This window comes from Rhopilema esculentum, chromosome 10, assembly GCF_057945365.1.
Source record: "Rhopilema esculentum isolate cy_ngs chromosome 10, ASM5794536v1, whole genome shotgun sequence".
In the NCBI taxonomy this organism is placed as follows: domain Eukaryota; kingdom Metazoa; phylum Cnidaria; class Scyphozoa; order Rhizostomeae; family Rhizostomatidae; genus Rhopilema; species Rhopilema esculentum.
Window position 1 is genome coordinate 9,627,990 of NC_142824.1, and position 24,645 is coordinate 9,652,634.

At 34.3% G+C, this 24,645-nt stretch overlaps 1 protein-coding gene across 1 annotated transcript in view; it reads right to left on the reverse strand.

The window, feature by feature from the left end:
• The window catches only part of LOC135694750 (sodium channel protein 1 brain), a 28,574-nt gene extending 14,976 nt beyond the window's left edge, over nt 1-13,598 (reverse strand). The window contains exons 1-5 of the mRNA XM_065213615.2: nt 12,534-13,598; nt 3,672-3,799; nt 3,206-3,286; nt 923-1,051; nt 140-231 (exon numbers count right to left, since the gene is read on the reverse strand). Of these exons, the coding sequence (XP_065069687.1) occupies nt 140-231; nt 923-1,051; nt 3,206-3,286; nt 3,672-3,799; nt 12,534-12,812 (709 nt within the window). The 5' untranslated portion in view covers nt 12,813-13,598. The remainder of the gene's footprint in view (nt 1-139; nt 232-922; nt 1,052-3,205; nt 3,287-3,671; nt 3,800-12,533) is intronic.
• Between the last annotated feature and the right edge of the window lie 11,047 nt (nt 13,599-24,645).

Sequence of the window (24,645 nt, forward strand, 5' to 3'; positions counted from 1 at the left end):
GAAGAGAGAACTCAAATGCATAAATGAAACAATATGAAACAATCCTTTTCTGTCGCTTTTTCAGTTCAACATGCATGATAAATATTTCTAACAGAGATAATTCTTTGAATTTTGAAAGTAAAAAATCTGTAGTGTGTACCCTTTACTGTTGATATAGTCTTTAACGCTCTCAGAACTCGAAACGTTTTTACACCGCTGTAATCTTCCATCTCGGGTATCATTGTTACATATCTGAAAGTGTGGACATTAGATATTACATAAGACAATAGAATAGTAGTTTATCCAGCAAATTTTACAGAGGAGTTATTTTGTGAAAATTATTTTCGAAAATTTTCACGATGAAAGCAGTCTGTCTCTTTGTAGTTTATAACGCTAATACATATACTTCACATATTGGAACAGTCATGAAAAAAACATTAAAGGCAAACATTCAAATTAATCTCTCAGTTTCCATCTTTTAATGAAATTATCTACCTTGGCCAGACAACATCTGTCGTTAGTCATTGTGTTGTAGCATAGCCTATTCGAATGGCAACTAACTTCAGGGACAGGCCTTTGTTTACATAAAGACAAAAACAATAGCCTATTGTCCTTCTCTTCATATATAGCCTACAATAACCTAAAACAACGGAAAATCACAGGGACTAGAGAAGCAATTGCCTCCTACTTAGTATGTTAAAAAAGCACACTGTTGCATATTGTAAAGAGATTCAAAATACACGAATTTTGATAAAGAGATTCAAAATACACAATCAGAAAAATTTGATTATTACAAATCAATAGCAATTTCATTTCGTTTGTGTCACTGTTATCCAGAACTGTCCCTAAATGGACCAGAAAAGGTCTATTAAACTTTAATTCCTACTATAACGATAACTACAGCTATAATTGACCGATGTCATAAAAAAACATATTGACCTACCCTACAATAACGACAAAGAAGTCGAGCCAATTCCATGAATTCCGTAAATAAGAATATTTATGAAGTATAAATCCTTTTGCCAAAACTTTAACTGTCACTTCGAAGGTGTAAATTACAGCGAACACATACCTGAATGATGGAGAAAATAATGCATCGATTACGACCATAACTGATATTGTTCTTAAGAGACTTGAGCTCACAAAAAATTATAAAAATCCTTTGTTTCCAATCCCATCGGTTCCTATTGCTTTCAAACAATAATATTCCCAAATAATAACAATCATGCCACTTTATTTACTTCAGTTCTATAGAATATTCTCAACATCATTGCTTATATGTCTTCTTTATAACTGTGGGTTATTATCACCAGATACATAAGTTAAATATGTTCAAATAATTGCTACGTTTACAATTGTATCGACCTCCTTTAAATATTTTTTTTCTTATTTTTTCATCTTTAACTTGAAAATTACTTAACACATATACCAAAGACAATGAATATCCTCTTCTATTCTATTATTTTCATTATATTCTTTGATATTCTAATCTTTTCTATTTTATTCTATTTCAATCAAGTCTGTCCTATTATATTCTACTTTCTTCTATCCTGTCCTGTTCCATTCCTTTCTCTTAAATTCAATTAAATTATCTTTTCAGTCGGGACCTTGTGATTTCCTTAATCCTACAACTCTTTTTTTTTCTTTCATTTGAAAATGGGGTAGTGTGAACGGGCCCAGGGATATGTTGTTAGCGTATTCAAACGGAGTCAAACTAATCCGTGTTTGCCTTGCGTTCACACTACTCTGCTATGAAAACGAAGTAGTTTGAAAACGCTAATGAAAACGGATACTTTCGAATACGGTGCGTATTTAATACGCTCAATTTCAATACGCTAACAACGGCAACAAAATACGTGCTTTCTAGCACACAGAATCTCAAAAATTTTGAAATTGAGAATTCACAATGGTAGCTGTTACAACAAAGTTTTTCACGATTTGCTTTTATTCAATTTTATTCATAATGACGCCAATTTGTTGAGGATTCGTGAACGCCTCTTTCCAAAAATGAGGCCACCAACAGCGCTTTTGTTGGAGTAGCGTGAGCATTTACCGTATTCAAATCGTATTCATTTGAAAACGGAGAAGTGTGAACGGACAGCGTTTTCATCAACGAAAACGGAGCGAAACGAATACGGAGTAGTGTGAACTTAGCTTGGTCTTTCTTTACGGATTTCGGCGGTTGTCTAATAAACACTTCTTATCACAAATTAAACTAATTTAATCAAACTGTTTTGGTTTACTTGAAGTAATAGGCTAAAGCTTTTGTTTCATTTTCACTGAAAGATAGTGTAAATCACCCGTTTTTCTGCTGGATGAACTTTGCTCCAATGAATGAACGTATTGACAAAATGTACTAAGAACTGTCTTCTCTAATGAAAAAGAACAACATTGGCTGCTGTCGATGAAAGACATTTCTTAATTCTTTTAGAACCTACGTCTCTAAGGAACTTCACTTCTTTCTTCAAATAAAATAGACAGACCAAGCAGACAGATATTCATAAAACCATGTGTTTAATACCTAAGCTTTAAAAAAGTATTTTGTCTCGGATTTCTAAGAAAATTAGAGGGTTTCTAAGACGGTAACACTGAAAGAAAACTTTTATCTAATTTTTGTCGTTTTTTCTTTTTGTTGTTCTGTCGTTCTGTCTAATTTGTTTTGCAACTTTTAATCACATTACATTGATTCTAGAAAGAAAAGGTTTTTGTCTATCAAACACAGTTTTTGAATGAGTTTGTTTTTCTTGTCCAAAAAGACTTCTTTGTTGGAGGGGCTGGCGATGATTCTTATTTTCTTTTTCAAGGACTCTCATTTACTGCTAGACAAAAAATCTTTAGTTTGAGTTTACACGATGACAACAAAGTCATATTGCACAGAAGTTACTTTTAGTCGTGATTTGTCAATTTTAAAAAAAATTGAAGAAGTGCGAAACATAAATCAATGAAAGTGTTCTTGAAATAGCATGGAACTAACTATCCTCATAGTAAAGATTCAGTTTTCATGTAAGGAGAGAAAAAGAGGTGTCTCTGACATTTTGGAAATATGAACAAATGGATGATGGACCCCAGATCCTAAATACCCGTAGCACTGTCCCCCACTCAAAATAAAAAAGTCAATTTCACCTAAAACAATCATCAGTGCATCCTATCTGTTTTATTTTTAAGCATATCATTTAGTGACGTCATCAACAGGGTATTGTGCCAACATAAATGAAGATCTACTTACTCAGCCTCCTTTGGTGGGTCTGACAATGCCATGAAGACACAATTCGTTATTATAGTTAGTAAAATAAATATTTCAAAAAGTCTGGAAAGTCAGTTAAGGAAAATTAGCAAAGATTTCTTTAATTCTACAATGGTCTCTTTCTAAATAAGACAATTATGAGTATAATGAAATATTTCATAAAACCTCTTTATAATCCGCCTGAATGATTATTGAGGTAGCAATTTGTAAAGATGTTATCATTTGCAAAGAGGTCTGAAGATTGAAAGATTTTAAAACATACAGTTTAATGATTTTAAATGTTAACGATGTAAGTAGCCTCTTAAAATTTACCAATGCTTATTCTTGATAACTTTTGATAGTTCCTGCCAGGGCAATTTTTCTATACTACATCAAGATAAAATTAGATCTTATACATAATGTAATCAAGACTCAAACTGGTGAAGCATTTTCTATTGAAAAAGGATACTGATGAGTTACAATGTAAACAGTAATCTTTCGCACTGGGCTTTCAGTTCCAAAGCAGAATAATGACTTGTCTTTGGAAAATCTGTATACAGTTTGCTTTCCAAGCTTGTTATTCACAGCCACGAAAGTCTAATTGGAAAGAAAAAATAAAAGGATAAATAAACGTATCAAAGAATCATTTCTACCTTTTTTATTTAAAAGATTAATTCGTTTTCTACAAAACTGAATTAGTACCAACATTATCATAAGTTGCTGAATGGCTTGATTATAATTGACTTTTTTAAGAAGTTGATTGCCCTTTATAATTACAGGCAGGATGCTGATGTCAGTATTGAGGTTCTGGAGATAATGAACTGTGAGTTATTGAAAGAAGTGTTTGTCGTTTTTTATACGTCAGCAGAACATGACTCATAGAGCTTAACCATAGAGACTGGATATAAAGTCTCTGTGAGCTATACACAACTGACACGAGATTAATTTTCGCCAAACTTCTGTGCAATTACACGTGAGCATCTGCAGCCTATCATTTCTCCATCATTAATCTCAGCATCATGAAATTATGTTTCTTTTAGTAATTTCCAATTCCAATTAAACAACAGCAGTTCAAGCTGCTTATTTAAAATTCAATTATTTCTTTCCATCAGCAATAGAAAGATTGTTTAAGTGAGGAGTATTCACATCCTTTTGGCGATCATCGATACGCTTTTTCGAAATGCTTTTAGTAACAATCATGAAAGTTAACAAAACAAATACCATTTATAAGCTTTTTTGCATTTATTTGTTAATAACAGCAATGAGAAGCAAGCGAAGCCAGTAATGAATTGCCCTACCTAGGGCTATTAAAGTAAGAAATGCTTTGGAAAATCTTCCAGCAAGTATACACAGATGCTGATCTCTTTGCCTCCCTTTTTTATCAGAAGTATCAGAATTTGGCAAGATCAAACACACGTTGCCGGTTTTTTCAGTTGCATATGCTACCTACTTTTATGACTTGAATCTATTCCAGCAAAAATATACTGGGGGACATATGATTCGATACGCGAAGTTGTGATAATTTATTTAGTTAGATATGGCCCATTAAACAATCTACATGTGCTAGATAATAGAAATACCGTCAATGGAATTTTCCTGTCGTAAAACAAAATAATGAGATAAATTCACGTTAGGATAAACTTTTCTAAAGGTACCCTCCCTTTACTATCCATTCATCTATCACCACAATGCTTTGCAGATTTATTGAGGCAGAAGGCTAAGTTGTACCTATTCCTTTGTTCACAAGTTTGCTTTGTATGGAATTATATGTTTATTTGAACATACATATAGCAATGCAACCATTTTGTGATGAGATCAGCTGACAAAGCGTCATCATGAGTTCGATCAAGCCTTTAGGGCATTTTAAAAGGCCGCGAATCGTCGGTTAAATTCATGTCTTCATCAATAATTAACGATTCACTGATGGTATTTTTCAGGCTAAAAATTATCATAACATGAATTATTAAAGAAGTTATTGAGTTGAATGAAATAAGCTAACGTCGGTTGGAAATGCACTTTAATCAATAGCCTGAATACATCATTTGATAGCCAACCATGAAGAAAACAGTTATGCCCCATCCGTTGCTTTTTTGAAATCTTCACCTTTTCTATTATTTTTGCTCGGCATGTCGGGCATATGCATTGAACAAAACTTGTAATCTCTGATTATCGTTAATTGTGAATAGCGCAATTACGTTCATCAGTCGAGAACAAATATTTCTGGAACAAGAAGCCGTATTGCTTTTCTATGAACGCCCCTGAAGTCTGAGTCATGTGAACATCATCAAAAATATTCGAATATAGTTGCTAAGGCAAAACGTTTTGCCAAACTGAATGCAAATACAAAACATAATGACAGCTATTTGATAAATGGCTGGTTAACAATGACACGAATGTTACGAAATTCCTCAATTGTAGCCATTTATGCTTCCTAAACAGATAAATTATTTTCTTCAAATCAAACATACCACGCTTCAGGTCTTGTTATCGAAAACCAATGATCTACGTGGCTTTACAACTAGTTCTGGCTTTAGATCTGAATTAGATTGGCGAATTTTCTTTCAGAATTTGAAAGTTTTCTTCCAACAGATAACAGAAGTTCAAAAAGATTAAATGTATTTAACAAAAACTTATCCGATGGCCTAAACTTCTAAAAATAGTTTACTACCCTTTTTAAGATAAGTCTGTTTTGTTTAGGAACATTTATCTATTCTTGAGGTGGTCCTTTGCTACTGAATGGGCTCACTGGTGAAGTATTAAGCGGTCTGATTGGCTACGTTGAATTCACAGGGTAGCAAGTCAGATTGTTTGATACTGTTAAGTAAACAGACAGGCATGCTGGATAAAAAAGAAGCCAAATTGCCATCAAAACTTGCGGTTGAGTATGGTAATAAAAGTGCTTAAATAGTTGATATAATGCACAAGTGGTGCAAATGATATGTTTCTTAGTAGTAGGTAGCTTAACAACCGAACCTCGCGCTCTTTGTACACATGACAATCTTACCAATACCCCCACCTCAGTGCCGACTTCAAAAGTCTTGTGCAAGGCATTAATCACATGATATGATAGTAAGTGATATAATGTTGTTCCATAGCAAGCAGAATGCGAATATGGTATGATGATAACTTATGTGTGACAATGCTATCAGAACCAATGAGAACGATTGAGTATAGACACTTGATTCAACCAGACGAAACACCTATAGCCTTAACAATAATGGATCAAAAGCAATAAAAAAGTGGGAATTTATCCCCAGATCAATTTGAATGCAAGGTTAGAAAGCTCGAAAATTAAGGCTTGTTAAAAATTTACTCAAAATTTAGAAATGAGCAAGAATTGTGGTGGTTTCAAACTAAAAAAAATTAAAACCAAAAGTGATGATGCATATTGCATTGAGCTAATCCTAGATTTGGCTGCTTGATATCAGTTATCTTATAAGCCTGAAAAGAATGATTTGGAATTGTCTTCGATATTGCTAACAGAAGGGACTTACGAAGCAATAAGGCGCATTAACTAAAACCACTGAGCGATTTTTTACATATCATGCAACTTTAATGTAGCTGAAAACATACAAATTTTCTTCTCTTCTCAATTTCTATCATCCTATGTTGATGACTTCTTTTCCCATGAATTAAAAGAAAACTTATTCTTGTCCGCGAAAATGTAGTAAAAATGTTTCAATAATAACTCTCATTACAGAATTAATCAAAATGATTTTCCGCATTTACAACTTTATTTAACAGTAACTTTTCAAAACATCAAAAGATGGTGTCAAGTACGATAGTTTGTCACTATTCTAATCATTCTTCTTTTGATCAAATCATTGCTTAGAAAAGAGTTCATATTCATTAAAACATATTGATAATTTTATAAGGGTAGCATTAATCAAGATAGTACTGTCTGCCTAACTGTGTGTGTCACTGATCGGACGGCAAGACATTGTGGTATTCGTTCTCAACAATTTTGCATGATGTTTTAGTATGACCACCTTGCACCTGAAGTATGACAATCGGCAGATTCATTTCGGTTCTAATATTGCTTGTTCAGGTAGACCTGTCTGTTGTATGACTGGTGATAACAATTGCTTGAAAAGTTGAAATGATATCATGCGTTGAAATATCACATAATCCTGATATTCTAACCAATGTGATCTTTGTTTGTATAATATGAATATATTAGGAGACGTCTTAAGATTCTCAAAACCAGCTGCTGAGAATGTTCGCACGGCCCATATCACCTTGGTCAGTTAAATTTTTGACTGAGTAGTGAATATGTTAATTTGTTCGATGTAATTGATATATGTACATTTAACAAACTTGCTTGTATCCAGTAGCCTGTAAGAAATACTCTATTTCCGCTAATAAGGATGAATCGTTCAAAAATTTTACAAAAATAGACTATCAAATGTCGGCCTAACAGCTATTCATGTAGCTGGACTTATTATGACTCACGTAACTGGACATTGGACTTATTATTAACTCTGTTTTAATGATGATGTAAAATAACAGGTTTTCAAATCTTTAAAAACAGTTTTTTTATCACTACGCCAGCTTTGCAGTGTCGTTGACTCAAATGTAATTCAAATCTTGAGTTTGAATAAATTCTTTGTTTACAGGGAATATTTCTATTCTTCTATTCCTCTATCTCTATCCTTTGAAAATCTTCTGCTTGGCAAACCTCGTTACTTCGCTTTTCACTAATGTAAATGCTGGTGATGTACTTCCTACAATTTTTGCATCGGTGTTTGTTGAAGTTATAATGTCACAAAATTCTATAGCCAAAATCCTGTCTTTTGATATATTATCGTGATAATTTCAGGAGAATACTATTCACAGAAAAACTTAGATCGTTGCATTGCTGAAACCTTGTTGGCATTCAGTACTTATCAAAATATGACCCGAAGACGATAACAAAACTCTCCACACAATCATGTACTTTCTCTTCATATCGGCTAATCTCGTCGAAATCTAAATGACACTCCTCAGTTTTTCATTCTTCATTCAATGGAATTTACTTTGATCAGTTTTAGACGAGGAGTGTGCCAGAACAGTGATCTAATTTCGCTGTCATCATGGAGATATGCATTGCTGCAAAACAGCTCAAACCACGATTACTTGTTTATTAATCATTTCAGCCTTACTCTGATCTCGAATAAACAACATGTTTGCAACAAATTTTCCTTGCATTGATTGCTATTTGAAGTATTGTGGATACAGTAGGTAGTAGAAATGTAGCATGAGAAAAACATACTAGATTAAGTTAGCATAAAGAAATGAATTTTAATAAGTACCGAGAGAGAGACAGAATAAGTGGTTAGTGTAAAGAACTATCAGCGTTATATTGACGTAATATCTGCACGTTACTTATCAATATAAAGAGCTAGGCATGTTTTATTAAAAAATCATGAATTGTTATGTAGCCCTGATCAAGTAAATAAAATAATTCTTGCTTGGTCAAGACTTCAAACTTGTGATAGCAAGCGAATAATTTTTGAAGTGTGTCTAGGTATGAAATTCAAATTAAGACAGGATTTTAAAACAATTCATCAAAAATTTTAATGAGGAGAAATCAGCATAAGACTAGAGATCAGTGAAAAGCAGGTGACTACCTTTAGAGAGGAATAATTGCCACTAATGAGCAAAATAATAGGTAGGCTGTTTCTTAAACAACTTTAAGTCTCACACCATTCTAAGTACAGGCTGAAAATCTAGAGCTATTCTCATTTGCCATTCTTCTGTTCAAGCAAGAATAACTGATGTTTAAAGCTAGTCTGAAGAGATATCTCAAAGTTTCAATAAAATTGAAAAAAACTATGCAAGGTGGTACAGGTAGCTTTTGAAAGGACAGTCAAAACTTAATAGCTGTAACACCTGCATTACGACGAAATTGAGAAATAATCTTTGAACAACCCAAAAGCCTGATGATATGTTTACAAAACTTTGTCGATAGCTAATGGCCTAATCATGAAAGAACCTAATTCAGCAGTTCATAGGCATGACGTAGGATATGAGTGATCGTGATTATCAAGTCTTTGGGGAAGACATATTGATTGTAAATGATTTAAGAGTTTTTTAACATTGGCGATGATTTAGGAGTTTTCAATTCAATTTCTCCCTAATAGCAAATAGATGACAATGCCCAGAATCAAATGCTCGATTTTACCACTGGTTAGCGCTAGATGAAGGAACTTTTAGGCAAAACGCAAGAGCCTCCATTCTTAATTATCAGGCTCGATTTTGAGGTTACATTACTTTATTTTCAAACATTACAGGTTCACTATTTCTAGCCAATATTATTATTTTTCTTAAATCAGTTACTATTTTTTGAGCAAATTCACATAAGACACATTTGATACAAGCTTGTCACTAACAAACATTTAGAACGTGTAAATAACATCAGCAAATTTCAGAAACATAATTCATCAAAAATTCCTACGTACAGACTTGCTAGTTGATTGCCTCTCATCTATTTAAGGAACAAATAACTTTTCTTATTGAGACTACCTGCTGATCAAAAACTCAGAATGAACCTTAAAATGACATGCATTAATGCCATTTGATTTAGATGTGCCCTAGTTCTTTTAATTGATTAATTCTTTTTTAAATGATCAGTTAATAAAATCTAGCATTTTCTTCTAAATTGTGAGCATCAATTTTCTTCCCTAAAGCATTTTATTTGTTCATCTATATTATATTTATTTATTTATCTTCCTTCATGTGATAGGCATGTATTGTTTAAGATACAGCTTCAGTCTAGAAAGCAATAGCTTAATATGTGAATTACGAGCTTGCATCAAGAAAAACTTTACTAATTTTCTGCAGTAATGAATATGCAAAGCTCTTTTAATTGTCTATATAATTTAACCTTGCAATATATGGTTACTGTTTCCATAAAAAAACTCACTAGAAAAAACAGCGCAGCAATTTATAAACCAAAAACTTGGCAAAACATTTTATCTTCTTTTGCTTTCATCTGTTATTTCTTTTGAATATATTGGCTTACAATGCCACCAGTGTGTTGTTTAAATGTTTCAAGCAATTTCTCTGCTGAATTTGTATAAAACAAATTTTTTGCCTAAATATGCAAATTTTTAGTTTCTGTTAAATCTAATGACTTTTCACATTGGTTATAAGCTGTAAAACATACTAAAAAGCAATGAACTTTGGTGTTTATTTATATTTAGCTTTGAAAAGAAAATAAAGAACCTTCTACCTATAGAAATTTTGAGGTAACATTAAGTGTTATGTTTTTGACAGTTTCCTTGGCTAGAGTAATTACAATATGATAGCACGTTTGGCAAAAATCTCACTTTGGTAAAAAAAAACTCAACTTTCTTCTTATTGGCCCAGGTCTGAAACTTGAGTACCTAATATTTTCACAGCTTCGCCTGTTACTCTCTTTCACTCTTTGCAAATATGTATTCATTTAGTCAACTCGGTTTTCAGGCTAAAAATGTTGCGTTTTGTACAACCATACATTGAAAGCTAAAAATAACATTGCATTAAGACTTATATAACACGACTTCATATCAGAAAATTTATTGCGATCGTGAAGTTGCAAGTCGTTATTGCTATTGGTAACGTCTATTTGATAACATTAAACAGTGCTCTCTGGCGAAAACTGAATGCATCAATGTGTTTTTTTCTAGACTGAAAACCTTTGTTACATGAGAACAATGTTTGAGATAACATTCTTAAAGTAAACTATTCAGTGAGTCTTTTGCATAAAGTCATGGCATTAAAATGGTTGAGAAAAGCAGCTCTAGACATCTGCCTGTTTAATATGTGTATTCAGACTGGAGAATTAAAACCCGAAGCAATCATACAGACAATAGGCTGCGGTAAAGTACCTGTTTCTCGTTGAATACAGAGCTATCATCCCAAACATATTCTTAAAACATGAAGAAACAGCATTGTTAGGTAATTGAGTTATTGCCATGACAATAGAATACTATAAATTCTTTTTGGTGATTGCGAAATATTGTAGACTTTTGCACCTTAAGTATTTATTGAAGATTAGCAAGAAAGTTTTGAATGGACAAACATGAGATAGTCTTTTTGACAGTTAAAGCTCTCAGTTGTTGCTTGATTCGTTTTCAAAATGCATCATTATCATGATGGTATTTGACTTCTATCATCATGATTATGATTTCATCAATTCTACTAGGCTTTGTATTCTTTACTCCTCCGCACTGGTAATAACTCTTACTTTTCCAGTAACATCATTTTTCGAAACAATATTTGTATTTAAGACACCTTGCTCAAATATATTTTTTTCTATGTTGATGATGTCGCCTCAGGTATAGCCATCTCAGCTGCGGTTTTCGGGCAGCATCCTTCTACAGTCCACAAATATAGCACATCAAGACCGACGCAATTCATAGCTAAGCTTTTTATACAAAACGCAGAAAGGCTTTTTACACAAAGCATAAACTGTGTAAAAATTTCTTAAAGCAGGTAGCACTTTGGATTAAACAACATACGTTGCTCATTCAATGATTGCATTATTGAACAAAGTGTAACCTGTCTTTGTTGTTTTTGATAAATATGATGCTTAGATTTTTTCTCTAATTATTTACTTTCCTATTCTGGTACTATTTTCCTTTTCCACTAGTGTCCAGCATTCTTCAAATGTTTTCTATAAGGCAATCGCCTTATCAACGCCTATGCGTGTATGATATGAAGGTCAGCTGACTCTTAGCTGGTCTCAACATATTTCTTTAAGGTTACACACTCAAAAGCACTATAAAATTTGAATTCTATGCTTTGAATTCTTGCTGTCTTTTACCAAGAAATATATGCATAGCTAAATCTGGCATATGTAGACGGTGGGCAAAGTTTGTTTCAGACATCAAACAATGGTTTTTTGAATGGCCTTGACTTTCAAATCTTTAAGCCTGTCTCCTTTAAAGGGCTTGACAAATAAAGATGGATTTTGATGGATAACAGAGTTTTTAAGGAATTGATGGCGGGGCATGGTCATGTGCTGCTAGAGATTGAAGCGACGCATTGGGAGATGACGCCTGGCTTTTCAAAAGAAAACTGGCATTGATTATTTTCAAGTTTAAATTCTTTCTTTTTCATTTTAAACGCATAAATCTAGCATGTTGCCAATGCAAGCCTATTGGGCCTTTCTTGAATGAAAGAATTTGGGCCGATCAATATAAAAAGATTGTGGAAACACATCCCTGACTTCAGTCGCACTTATGTTTGTTATTCTGTTTTAAGCCTTCCACAAAAGCCACAGGCAAACTTCTTTTCTTAACAGTCATACAAAACTGATGAGTGATTTCGTTTGAGCATATGTCATAACAGACCAAGATATACTTACATTCTCCTGCCCACTATCAAAATCCTTTAATGGTTTTCCAAGCATACATTGCGGTACATAAATATATTCATCCAATTCTTCCTCTTCCAAAGCTTCTTCGAACGGTATGCCCTCTTCATTCTCCCCATCAGCGTACCCAGCCCTCAACGTACTTGGAGTCCTGCTGCGCCGGCTGCCATCGGATTCTAATCGACTCCCCCTTCCATCCGACCGACTAATTCTACTTTCCCGACCTTCATCAGTTGCTGAGTGCCTTCCTTTTGACACATTGTAGAACATCTTCTATTCCAGCCAGAGAAGAGTCAAGTCTTCTATCTTCAGGCAGATCCGTCTATTCCTGTCTTATTTTTGATCAATAACCATAACTTTAGCTGCTTAAAGCAGGCGTCTTCAGCGTCTACTTCCTTCTGCTAATATCCTTGAGACGAAATTCCACCGCGCAACAATTGAATTTTCTGGTTAATTTGGAGTGGCTAACTATGCATGAGTAAGGCAGCTAGCTAAACTACTTGTGTTGGCTAAGCAATTTTATTCGTAAAGGACATCTGTGTTTAATAATAGTCTGTAAAGAAACAATCCTCATGCGGATTAAATCCTGCGTTTTAAGGAACTCGTTCTCAAGAAGACGTTTGCCATTTCGTTGCTATTGCTGCTTCACCGTTATTCGCTTATACTGCTTGACGATTTTAAGAAGCGTTTGTCATGGCGATTCACCAAGCAAACAAGAGGCAATTAACCTTGGCTAGCAGGTGACTTGAATTCGCTTTATCACTTGAAAGATAACCAGAATACAGATGGAATCCCATACAGAGTTGAGGTTTCTAAGCGAGCAATTTGATTGGTCGCTCGCCAGTTTATGTATACTGAGTGGTACTGAATGCGAATTAACAAGAAATAGCTCCACACAAAAATCCCCTGACTCTCTCTGCAATCTGTTCTTCTGCGAAGTTTACTGTAGAATTTCTTCAATATGCAGTTTGATGGAATGCCAAGGCAGATAAATTATCTGTTCAAACTGCTCGAAAACACATCATTGAGTACAGCTTGATGCAGTATTCCGAAATAATTCCACCGTTGGTCATGATAAATTTATGAAACACCTGTCGTTGTCATGCCAACATCGACAGATCTCTCAACATTTACAATTAAATGTCGTGACATTAGAGCTGCTATTTCTGCAAATCGGCCCAACCCATTCCCTAGAATGCTGACAACTGGGCTTTCCCTGGCGTTCGTGCCGTTTTAAAAACACTTTCACAGGAATTCTTTCGATGCCATAAGCTGCAAGGATCTTTTCATGAGATCTACTTTGTTCTGAAGAAATATATGCTGTATGTGAATTGGACAGGATTTATTTCCAGCATGATGCAAGCTGTGCTACAAACCGCCTTTAAAGGCGTTATTTTGGTTCATCAAATTCATCATGTCGTGTGAACGTGGAAAGTCTTAAAGAATTGAATGTCCAGAAAATGCTGTATAGAAGTGATTATTGAAGTTCCACTTGTAGTCTCTAGTGGATGAAGGACCCTAGAGAAAGAACATAGGCGTAAAAGGCATAGGGGCGGGGGGAGGGGGGGTGCAGCCCTCCTCGCCAATTAACCAAAATCTGTCGTCCTTCAGGTCCAGTCAGACATTTTTATTCCTATAAAGCAAGAATATTCGAGCAAGACCCATACTAAGCCCCACTAAACGTATACCTTCCGCTATGCCCACGACAAAAGAGATTCACACCCTTGCCTCAAGTCAGGCCCAAAAAAATTGTACCCTATTCTTTATTTACTTTACAAAAGGCGGTACGATCAAACTTTTTGTTTCCAAGATGAAAATCACAAGCCTTACTTAGTGTTAGTACACATAAGACTTGTTTTTATAATGTCCTATTAATAAAAACAAGATACTCTTACAAAGTGAGAAGGCAAAAGTATGTGTTGGAGTTAATAGCATAGAGGGGCTCTGAAGGATATAATTTAGAAGTATCATTTATAACAAGAGGCTCAAAAAGCGATTTAAATTTTCTCCAATAACACCCTTATTAGAGCAATGCACCCATACAATGTGTCTTTTTCGGGGGATGGTACATCCTAAATGAGTCATGCGCTTGATACTTCTATACTAAATCAAAAGCGTTCTTAGCAGCAGGCACAGCGCCACTAGGGGGCTGGGGGGCTGGGGAGGCTGGGAGCTGGGGGGCTGGAGCCCCCCTTTTTCAGAGATTTTATTTTCATTGACCTTTCTTGTTGTGTTCATCTTAACGATCACACCTTTTTCGACAACGAAACTGAAAAAATATACTACAAAGCAATTCAGAGGTATTACATTAACACATTGAGAATATGACTGGGATTTTTGCGTTGTAATGAAATGAAAGGACAGTAAAGTATAACATAACATAACATAACATAACATAACATAACATAACATAACATAACATAACATAACATAACATAACATAACATAACATAACATAACATAACATAACATAACATAACATAACATAACATAACATAACATAACATAACATAACATAACATTACATAACATAACATAACATAACATAACATAACATAACATAACATAACATAACATAACATAACATAACATAACATAACATAACATAACATAACATAACATAACATAACATAACATAACATAACATAACATAACATAACATAACATAACATAACATAACATAACATAACATAACATAACATAACATAACATAACATAACATAACATAACATAACATAACATAACATAACATAACATAGCATAACATAACATAACATAACATAACATAACGTAACATAACAAACATAACATAACATAACATAACATTGCTAAATTGACGTAGGAACACCCATTTCCTACAACCTGCCTGATGGCAGCGCCATCCTGGCGACTGTTAAACTGGTTAAGCAAACAACACATACTCAATACACTCTGTGGTCTGTATTTTGTGGTCACCCGCAATCCAATATGATTCAAATTCAAGCTCTAGAAACATCGCTCAATGACATTAAAAATAACAGTCACAGTCCTACAACAGGTTATATTGGGAACTGAATGAGATGATGTATCCAGTTTGGTAGAAACTAAACTCGTACCTTTATATGGCCGACTATCTACATAACATTACACTAGTGTATGTCTAAAATCTATTTTTACCGCTCTGTCGTGCTGATGTAGAAACAAGTTTAGCAAAACAGCTTCTTTGCTTTTCTTCAACAAAAAATTCCGAAAAATACGTCGTGAAATGTGTCAAAAACTCGACTCCCAGGATAAAGCGTGAGACAGATATTTGATACGTTTCATCTTAACTAGCTACGAAATGTTCATGCACCCTCCAGAAAGATGAAGCCCTGGTATTTCTACTCACAGCATCTTCTTTTCTCAGGATTTTTGACAAAACAAGATATGCCTTATTAAAATGCAAAAACTGAATGTATTCACTCTCAACAAATTTTCAAACCCCATAGAGTTCAAGTCCTTTAAAGTCATAGCAACAAATTTTACTTCAGGACGAAAAAGAAATATAGGTGATTTAAAGCTTCAATTGTTAAAACGTCCTTCGACAAAGTCATCGACATAGAAACTTTGTTATTTTTCAAATGCTTTCAATGACAAATATTATTTAGATTATCATTTTAGAAATAAGACAAAATTTCCCGTAACTTTTAAGACATTTCAATCAGATCTTCAAACACATAAAGATGTTTGATTAATTCATTAACTATAGCATAATGAATGAGTCTTGTTACTGAACAGACAAAACACAGTGGCGAGCTCTGTTTAAAGCTGCTAAGTGCATGTGGGCTCTAATTGAAAACAAGAGATAGGTTTAATATTTTTTGGTAATAGAATTAGTATGCATGGCAAGAGGTGCATTGTCATAAAAGGAAATTCAAAGAGAGTTAAGCACACAACACCCACTCATATAGTTACACGTTTGTAAGATAGCAGACATATGTAAGCATTCAAAGGGGTTTTAAGATCTGAAATTCAAAAGAAATTTGTACTCTTTTTGGCTCCTGTAAATTATAATTAAACTTGCAATATCACGTTGATTATTGTTAGGGTTTAAACTTTAATGAAGGCGTGGTGTGTCTTTCTGTTCAAAGAAAGAGAAATAGCACGAAATGATTTAATAGCATGATAACAAAATTTTGACCTGCATGCTAAACCTCTGCAATTATAGCCCAGTCAGTAGGTATAATAAACGCACTATTGAAAGCACGGAGAATTATTCCTGGAGAGACCATCTGACGTATTTGACTTTAACATAGGCCATGGAAAAACACCAATATTGCCTTTAATTGATAATTTCAGAGTTTTCGCTTGCTTCTAATTTACTTATACACTCTGTCTTTTCCCCACAAAGACTGTCTACTGAAAACCAATGAGTTACAAAGCAAAACATATATTAGGTTTGTCACAAGTGCATATTTGGTCTGTCGCAATTGTATTTTGGTCTGTCACATAGGCAGGGAATTTTTGTCCATTTCTTTAGATTATAAAGACAAAATGCTGCAAAAATGATTTAGTTTAAAAAAATATCAGTTTATAAGATGTATTTCTCCCTAACAAGATAATTAATTTCTTTGTCTGTAAAAGAGATTATCAAACTTTCCATGCATCTAACTGTTTTCGTCGAAATTGATAGACGCGTTAGCACCCATCTCAATATTGAATTATATGGTTGCATGATAAATGTGCATGCATACAGAAGCAACCATCTCTACCCGCTTTTTTATAAGGAACTCACACGAAGAAGGCAACAAATAAGAAACTTTACTGCTCAAGAGACAAAACTCTGCGGAACGTTTTAATTTTAATTTTTTACTGGACAAGGGATGAGATTGAACACCTAGCTTGGAGAATTCTGAGTCCTATACAAAGATGCAAGTGAAGACTTTATTGTATCAGATCACATCAATGTAGAAAACTTGCTACTTCTTGATCGACATCGTGCTTTTACAAATATCAGACTATTTTTCCTTTATTGTGTTTTGTCCTTGTTTTCTAGCCACATTCTACAGCAAAACTCAGAATTTTTGCTTATCTTGAACTTGTGCTACATTCATGGCGAAAAACATGCAGTTGAAGTTAAGAACCTGTTAAGTGAACTTCTGGCACTATAATATGAGCAAAAGAGGTCCAAAATTAGGGACTGAATATAGGAACTGGATCTTGACCTACGTTCTTTATAAAATAGCGTTTATTACAACATTGACTTTGACTCAGGATAGATACTATGTACTTTAGTAGGGAATCATGTGAAGTTTTCAGCTTTTCAACCAACGATCGGGAATGCAGATTCATGTTTTTGAGCCATTATCCGACTCTTCAAAGTCTAAGACACGAAAGATGGGATAACAAGCGCTTAAAACAGTAATTTCTGAAGAAATTTAAACTAGAATTTAGGACATGTTCAGTTTATTATTTCTGAGCTTAAACAATAAGATCAGATTAAAGAAACGTGAAGAAGTAGCAAATATTTTGAATTTTATTCAAGATGATTGCATTGAAAAATTTCCTTGCGTTGCTTATACCTGAAATGAATTTTCTTCAAAAACTTTATTAGACACATTGTTATGAATTTGTATGCTGAGATTTAATACAAGTTATCTTGAAATTGGCTTCTTGCGATGGATTCTATGTTGATCTTTGTTTACCATTCTTTACTGTAGTCTTACTGTTACATAGAAAACTATAGCAACGAAAAGTGTTTGAATGTATTTGATTTTAGCATTTTTACAGCTAGATTTCACAGCAATTTCGGAACCCGAGAAATATGCAGATGTAATCCAAAGTTAAACTTTGGTTGCAAATATGAACATGACAAAGGAACGATACTCAATCGAATTTGGTGGAAAGATCTGTCAAAGAATCTAATAAGATAGAAAACTGATCACTTTATAGTGCAGTTTAATTGTAAACGTATCTAAATATAGAAGGAAACTGGACTCATTAAGAAATCGGGAGGGTCATAAGTAGATATGAGTCTTAGTTCTTAAGAATCTAGGAAATATGGATTGCATAATCATTTCTTTCTGTTTTCAAATAATTATTTATGGAAACAGAAATCATGTTGCTTGTAGGAAAATCTTTAGTCTTTTTAGCTAGAGTGAAAGTTGCTCCTGCCAGAAGCTTCTCTCTTCTTTGTTCTTTGTATGTGTAGTCACAACAATACGAAATATCCTCATGACGCTTGCCTTATCCAGGGAGCATTTTCCTCAGAATCCCGAGCAACCCTGAGGCTGGTAAATAACTCATATACTTCTCATTGCTACATTTCTGTTTATTGCTACATTTCGGGTGCATTCAATGGAGATAGATAGAGAAAGCAATAGAAGGCCAATGAGGGAAAGAAAAGACAAGAAAATACCAGAGGAGACGGGAGAAGGCAAAAAGAGAAGGCAACATAGAGACTGGTATTTAGTAGAGGATGCAGAGAATATTCAGTTTGCACTAATATTTTTAAACATGCCCCTTTCCTTTTGTAACTTAACAGATGCAAGTGCTGCAATGAGCTTTCAATAAAACGATACAACGACAGAAAAATATACATTGGGGTGGGGCTAGTGAGGGACACGACTAAGTTATAACCCAAAGTCTTTTTGCAGGTTCGCTGGATGAATTTTCTATGAAATAAATAATATTTTGTCGGGTATTGCAAAGAGTCTTATTGGCTATTTTCTAATATTCAAATATTAGGTTTCTCTGTTACTCAACCTGGTGACATTATTCTCATTTTTTCAATGCATGAAAACTTAAGAAACACTTCTTTTCAATTGCAGCTCAACTTCGTAGAAATATGCCGGACCGTTCAGTCGTGTAATTTTGCTTGAAAAACTAGAGAGGCCAATGTTAAGTAATTAGCAAAGAGACTTCAAATATGAATTTAAAAGAAAAGCCCAAGTTTCCGAAAACTTGGCTTTTATTATTGCACAAGGTACAATTGACTTGCACCATATTAAAAATTCATGTTTTTTGCAATGAAAATGTAATTTGGAAAATTTTTCATGGAAATACTTATAATTACTGTTTTCAGCTAGTACAAATAGTCTTCAGGTATAGCGGAAAGTTGGAAAAGATTGCTTGGCAACGCTTATGAAAATACGATTTCTTGCCTTTGTTTCATTCAATTCGGTAGAAGAGGTTTTTGTCCTCCTTGATCAGTCGCTGAAGTTCTTCTTTTTGCTGGACTGCTGCTAGAATCGTCAAAATACATTAAATTTTATGATCAAAGGTCTAACAGTATCATAATAAAACAGCTGACCTTTCTTTTAGGCAATCTGCGGGTCTGTAGATTACAGCAACCACAACAACCCTTTACGCATCTTGCGGTTCTCATTGCAATTCGACTAGCCAATAAGGACTGGTTTTATTTTTCTACCATACTTCTTTGATAATTTTCTTTATTCATTTTGACATCGTCTTGAGATACAATGGCTAAGCTATTAGGACAGAGTTTAGTTACATATCAAATTTTCACTATAAAACTTGGTCTTAGCATATTACGGATGGGGAGGGGGCTAAAATGTTTTGGGGATCAAAGATACAAAAGCCATTTAAGCACTGTTTTGAAAGAAAACGATGAGAGGGGGGGGCTTAAGTCTCGGTTACTTTAGACTTTATCTAACGTAATGTATTTCTTATTGTTAATCATCACTTTGATTCATACTTTGTTATCTCAAATGAAAGAATTTATACAGTCCATTGAAAATGTTTTCACGGTTAGCAATGCAAGTTGTAAATTTAAAAATGCTAATACCATTATTTTCTTATTGTTCCAGAAAGCACTTCCATATTTTATGCGACAAAACCTCACATTCTTGAGATCCATGTTTGCGTTCGATCAAAACCAATTTCGTTTAGGTTTAAGCCATTATGGTTTCAACGTAGGTTATTCTCTTTTTTAATAACATTTTCATTGCTAGACTAATACAGCACTGCAAATTCAATCCTTCATCTTTTCTATTAATCTTGTCAGCATTAGATAAGATTTAGTAATGTAGCTTTAGCACTGAAGACAATACCAAAATCTTTTGCACATTTTATGTTCTATCCAGACAATAAACTCTATATCTTAGGTAACTCTAAAGAGTGACCTAAAAAGGATTTTGTTTAAGCATTTGGTGCTACTGTCTTGTTTCTGGTTAAAGTCAATGGGTACCCATGGCTATCATGCTCCCAATGGCATCGTCATCTTAACTTAGTGCTTGCCGAATGTACTTTATTAAATTTTGTATTAAAAATTCTTACAATATGATCTTGGACAGCTATGTGTTATCTGAGACAGCAATAAGTCCTAGAGACATTTAAACCTTGATGACACAATCCTTTGATGCGGATACCGCCAGCTTCCAGAATCAACGCAGCAAAATTCTTAATTTCATTATTTCGAATCTCTTTTTGTGACAGGGTACGCCTTTTAGGTGCCCGTTGGGCTTTGTTGTCTGACACAGATTGCCCGATTGTGGAGTTTTGTGTTTATTGTAGCAGTGCTCAAGCTAGCATTACATTGTGTTTTTTATAAGGCTAAAGCAACAAGTGTGCAAACGTGCATTGGCCCTGGGCATATAAACTTTGTGTTGGCATAGTTTCATTCTCATACGTTACTAGACAATTTGAAGTTGGACTTAGAGAGGGAAGGTTCTTCCATTGCGACCCTGCCTACCCAACCCATGTCTAGGTATTTTCAGGTAATTGGAGGCATGTTAACTTTCTCTTTCTTCTCTTTGTGCATTAGTTAAAGGCCGTATGGCTTGCAACTTTTGCATGAACAAGGTGTTGCTAGTCGGCGGGAAAAGGCCATTGTTCTTCTTCTCAACCCCCACAAAAACAGTTGGGGTTTTATTTATGGCCGTCTTTGTGATTGGCGCACCGACAGACTGAATAATGCGCCAAATGTAGAGAGAACGCCACCAATGGTAAAATATTCTGAGGACCATCTTACCCTTACTTGTTAATAGTTTTTGTTTGGTAACCTGGAACAAATATTAACAATGTTTCTTTTTTGGCTTTCTGTGAGGATTTACTGTTATGTGTTTTACTTTTAATTATTGGCTCTTTTTGAAAAAAACTAAGCTTGCAGTACGCTTTAGAGCTTCAAAATCAGTATTGACTTTGATCTAAATTATAACACAACTCCTCTCAAAGTATAAATCATTTATTGTTCTTAGTAGAAAGTGGTTATGTCTTCCAACTATGCTATGTAATGTGTAATAGCAATACATTGCCACCAGTCTTCATTGCTTCACCTAAATGAAGTTTTTATGCACTTAATCAAATTTCTCGAAAGATCACTGGACGTTCCTAAGCAGCATTTAAAAAAACTTTAATAGCAACAGTGTTTGAGCAGATTTTCTGCTAAATAAAAAGAAAACGAGAGGGTAATACAAAAGAGGCGTAGCTTAGAAACTAATTGCAAGCTTCCCGAAATTAGTCTTGCTGTTATAAGTCACCTTAAGAGTCATCTGTTTACTTTTGGTGGCGCAACTTTAGAGCAGACTTCATCTGCTCCAATTGACTAGATAGAGCGATTGAGTTCAAATGTTATAGCATAATTCTATGCTTATAGCCTGGCTCTCACTGTCTGGCTCTTACAGTCTTCTAATATACGATGAGGCGGTTGATTTTAGCCTGCGCGCAAACTCTTAGGACTCTTACTAGAAGTTTAGAGTGTGCGCACAGGCTTGTGGATGTCTTTTCAAAGGCCTTAACATAGACGTACAAGAAGAACGTTGACGTTTCTAATAAGTTGGCAAGATGAACTCGCATTTTTATGCGTCCTTGGTTAATTATTAATATTGATTGATATTTATGTTTATGTAGAGTTAAGTAAAATCAATCAACGTCTGCAGTATTAGAATGGCTTATGTTCATCACCAAACCGTTCAATAAATGTTTAATTGTGCGTAGGCACTTTTAAAAGTTCGCTTATATGCGATTTCTATGTTTACAGATACTTCATGATCTGATTGTCGGCCGTACAGATTCACCTTTCAACAAGAACACTTGAGTTTAAGGAATTATACTTATCTACAACATATTAATCCTTTATCTTTGAACGGTGCTATCGAATTAGCACTGTGAAGGACCTGTATATACGTATTATGCATTCAGATTAAATCAATCATTGTGTCTTCTTATGGTCCTCTCTACTGTCCGAAAATTAAGATGCAGAATTAGGGCGTGGGACCCTAAAACTTTTCAAATGTTAAAACATTTCCTTGCATATATAGGTACCATTCATCGAAACTGGTCAGTGAGAGCTTCTTGGTGCACCTTCTTCAACTGCATATCATGTAAAAGCTCTGTTCTAATGACTCACTGTAAGATGCGTGCTCTTGCATTCTTTAAATTTTGCTTCAATCAAAGGCCTACGCTACGTTCTACTAAGCTTGAGTATATGCTGTAAGAAATGATGTCCAGTGAGCCAGTTTGGCAACAAGCAATCAGGGCCTGCTGAGAAACGAAAGATCGACCTCTCTAATTGGAAGACTTCGTAATGAAAGCTTTTCATCTACTTGCTTATAAAATGCATTCCTCAAGGAATGTAGTCACCCACTTTAAATCGTGTTGAAGTTTGCTCTCGGTTGACAGGAATTAAATATATTCATTAAAACATAACCAAAAGCGCTTAACCGATATATAAAACATAACCAAACTATAAGTGCAAACCAATATATTTGTATCGCATTTCTTCTTACATTATGTAATGTACAACCAAACTTTAGATATATGCAGTTTTAAGAAATACCGAACATTGAATGTCAGATACAAGTTACATGAGTATCAGTTTGGCCAGCTTAGCCCTCCCAACTTCACTTGATCAAATTTAATTTTTCTCTGGCTTCGTCCTTGAAAAATTTCAATGAAAATAGCTTCATTGAGCTTTTTGGATCATTTTTGTTAAAAGACAGCAGTACCATGCCTGAGAGAGGTTTTTGCCTTATATTGAATATTAAACATTCTCTATTAGCTTTAATCTAGTTTTGAAAAAGAACGTTCTGCAGAAGCAACAGTTGCTGAAAGTGATACAAATAAAACAAGCTGCAGAATTCTGCTTAAGAACTACCTTTATTTTCTCTAGATTTAAAAAAATCTTTGAATTTTCACTACGGGCATCTTAAAAATTCCTATTCAAAAAGCAAACTCAAGTAAAAGAATCAATATGCAAAAATCAGACCAGTGAGCCCCATTTTTAGAAACACTTGAGGCACCTGGCGCTTACCCGGGCTTTCCACCCTTTTGTTGCGCCTCTGCGGTGTGCATCATGTATAATGTGTTTAATTGCATTATGCAGAGAATGTATGTGACTTATTCTTTGTTTCTCTTAACCTGTCGGCAATTTCAACTAAAACGCAAAAAGTTTACAGTTATATTGAATTCATAACAAGGTCGCCATAATAGAATCAGAAATTGAAGGATAAGAAGTTATGATGTTCAAATGTTTGAAAAGAATTCGTATTGATCGAAGCTATTAAGCTTGTTGATCTGAGATTTTACTAAGAAGATTTGTGCAAACTAAGTTTGCATGAAAATTAATGTAAGCATTCAACTTACTGTCCATAGGAAAGCTGTTTGTCACTTTCTGAAAAAAGGAATATGTTTCATTTTCGACATATCTGAAAATGATGCATATTCTCACATTCCTCACAACTCAGTATGTCTCCATGTGGCAGTGCCGTTAGGATGAATACGTCTTGTAAGGACTTGTTACCTATCCTAAGGGGTAGACAGGAAGGCCATGGGGTAGACAGGAAGGTCAATTTTCTTACTTTCGGAAAGCTGGTAAAAGCCATATGAGAAGGCTGATTTCCATGGTTTAAAAAATCATTAACAAAATCGAGCTTGACATTCTTTTAGAACTTTCTCAAACAACTAGAAATGGAAAACTTGTCTGGCATTCATGTAACTTATAAAAACTAATCAATACAACTGCATACACGTACTTTTGTGTAAGAAAAAGCCTGTACGAAACGGTAGGCTCAATTTTTCGCAAGTTTAGGAACAAAACTGAATTGAAAAAGCTAAGCAACTTTTGTAATTTGCAGCTTCAATTTTAATTTACATCCTAAACAGTTTCGACATTGAACACTACGGT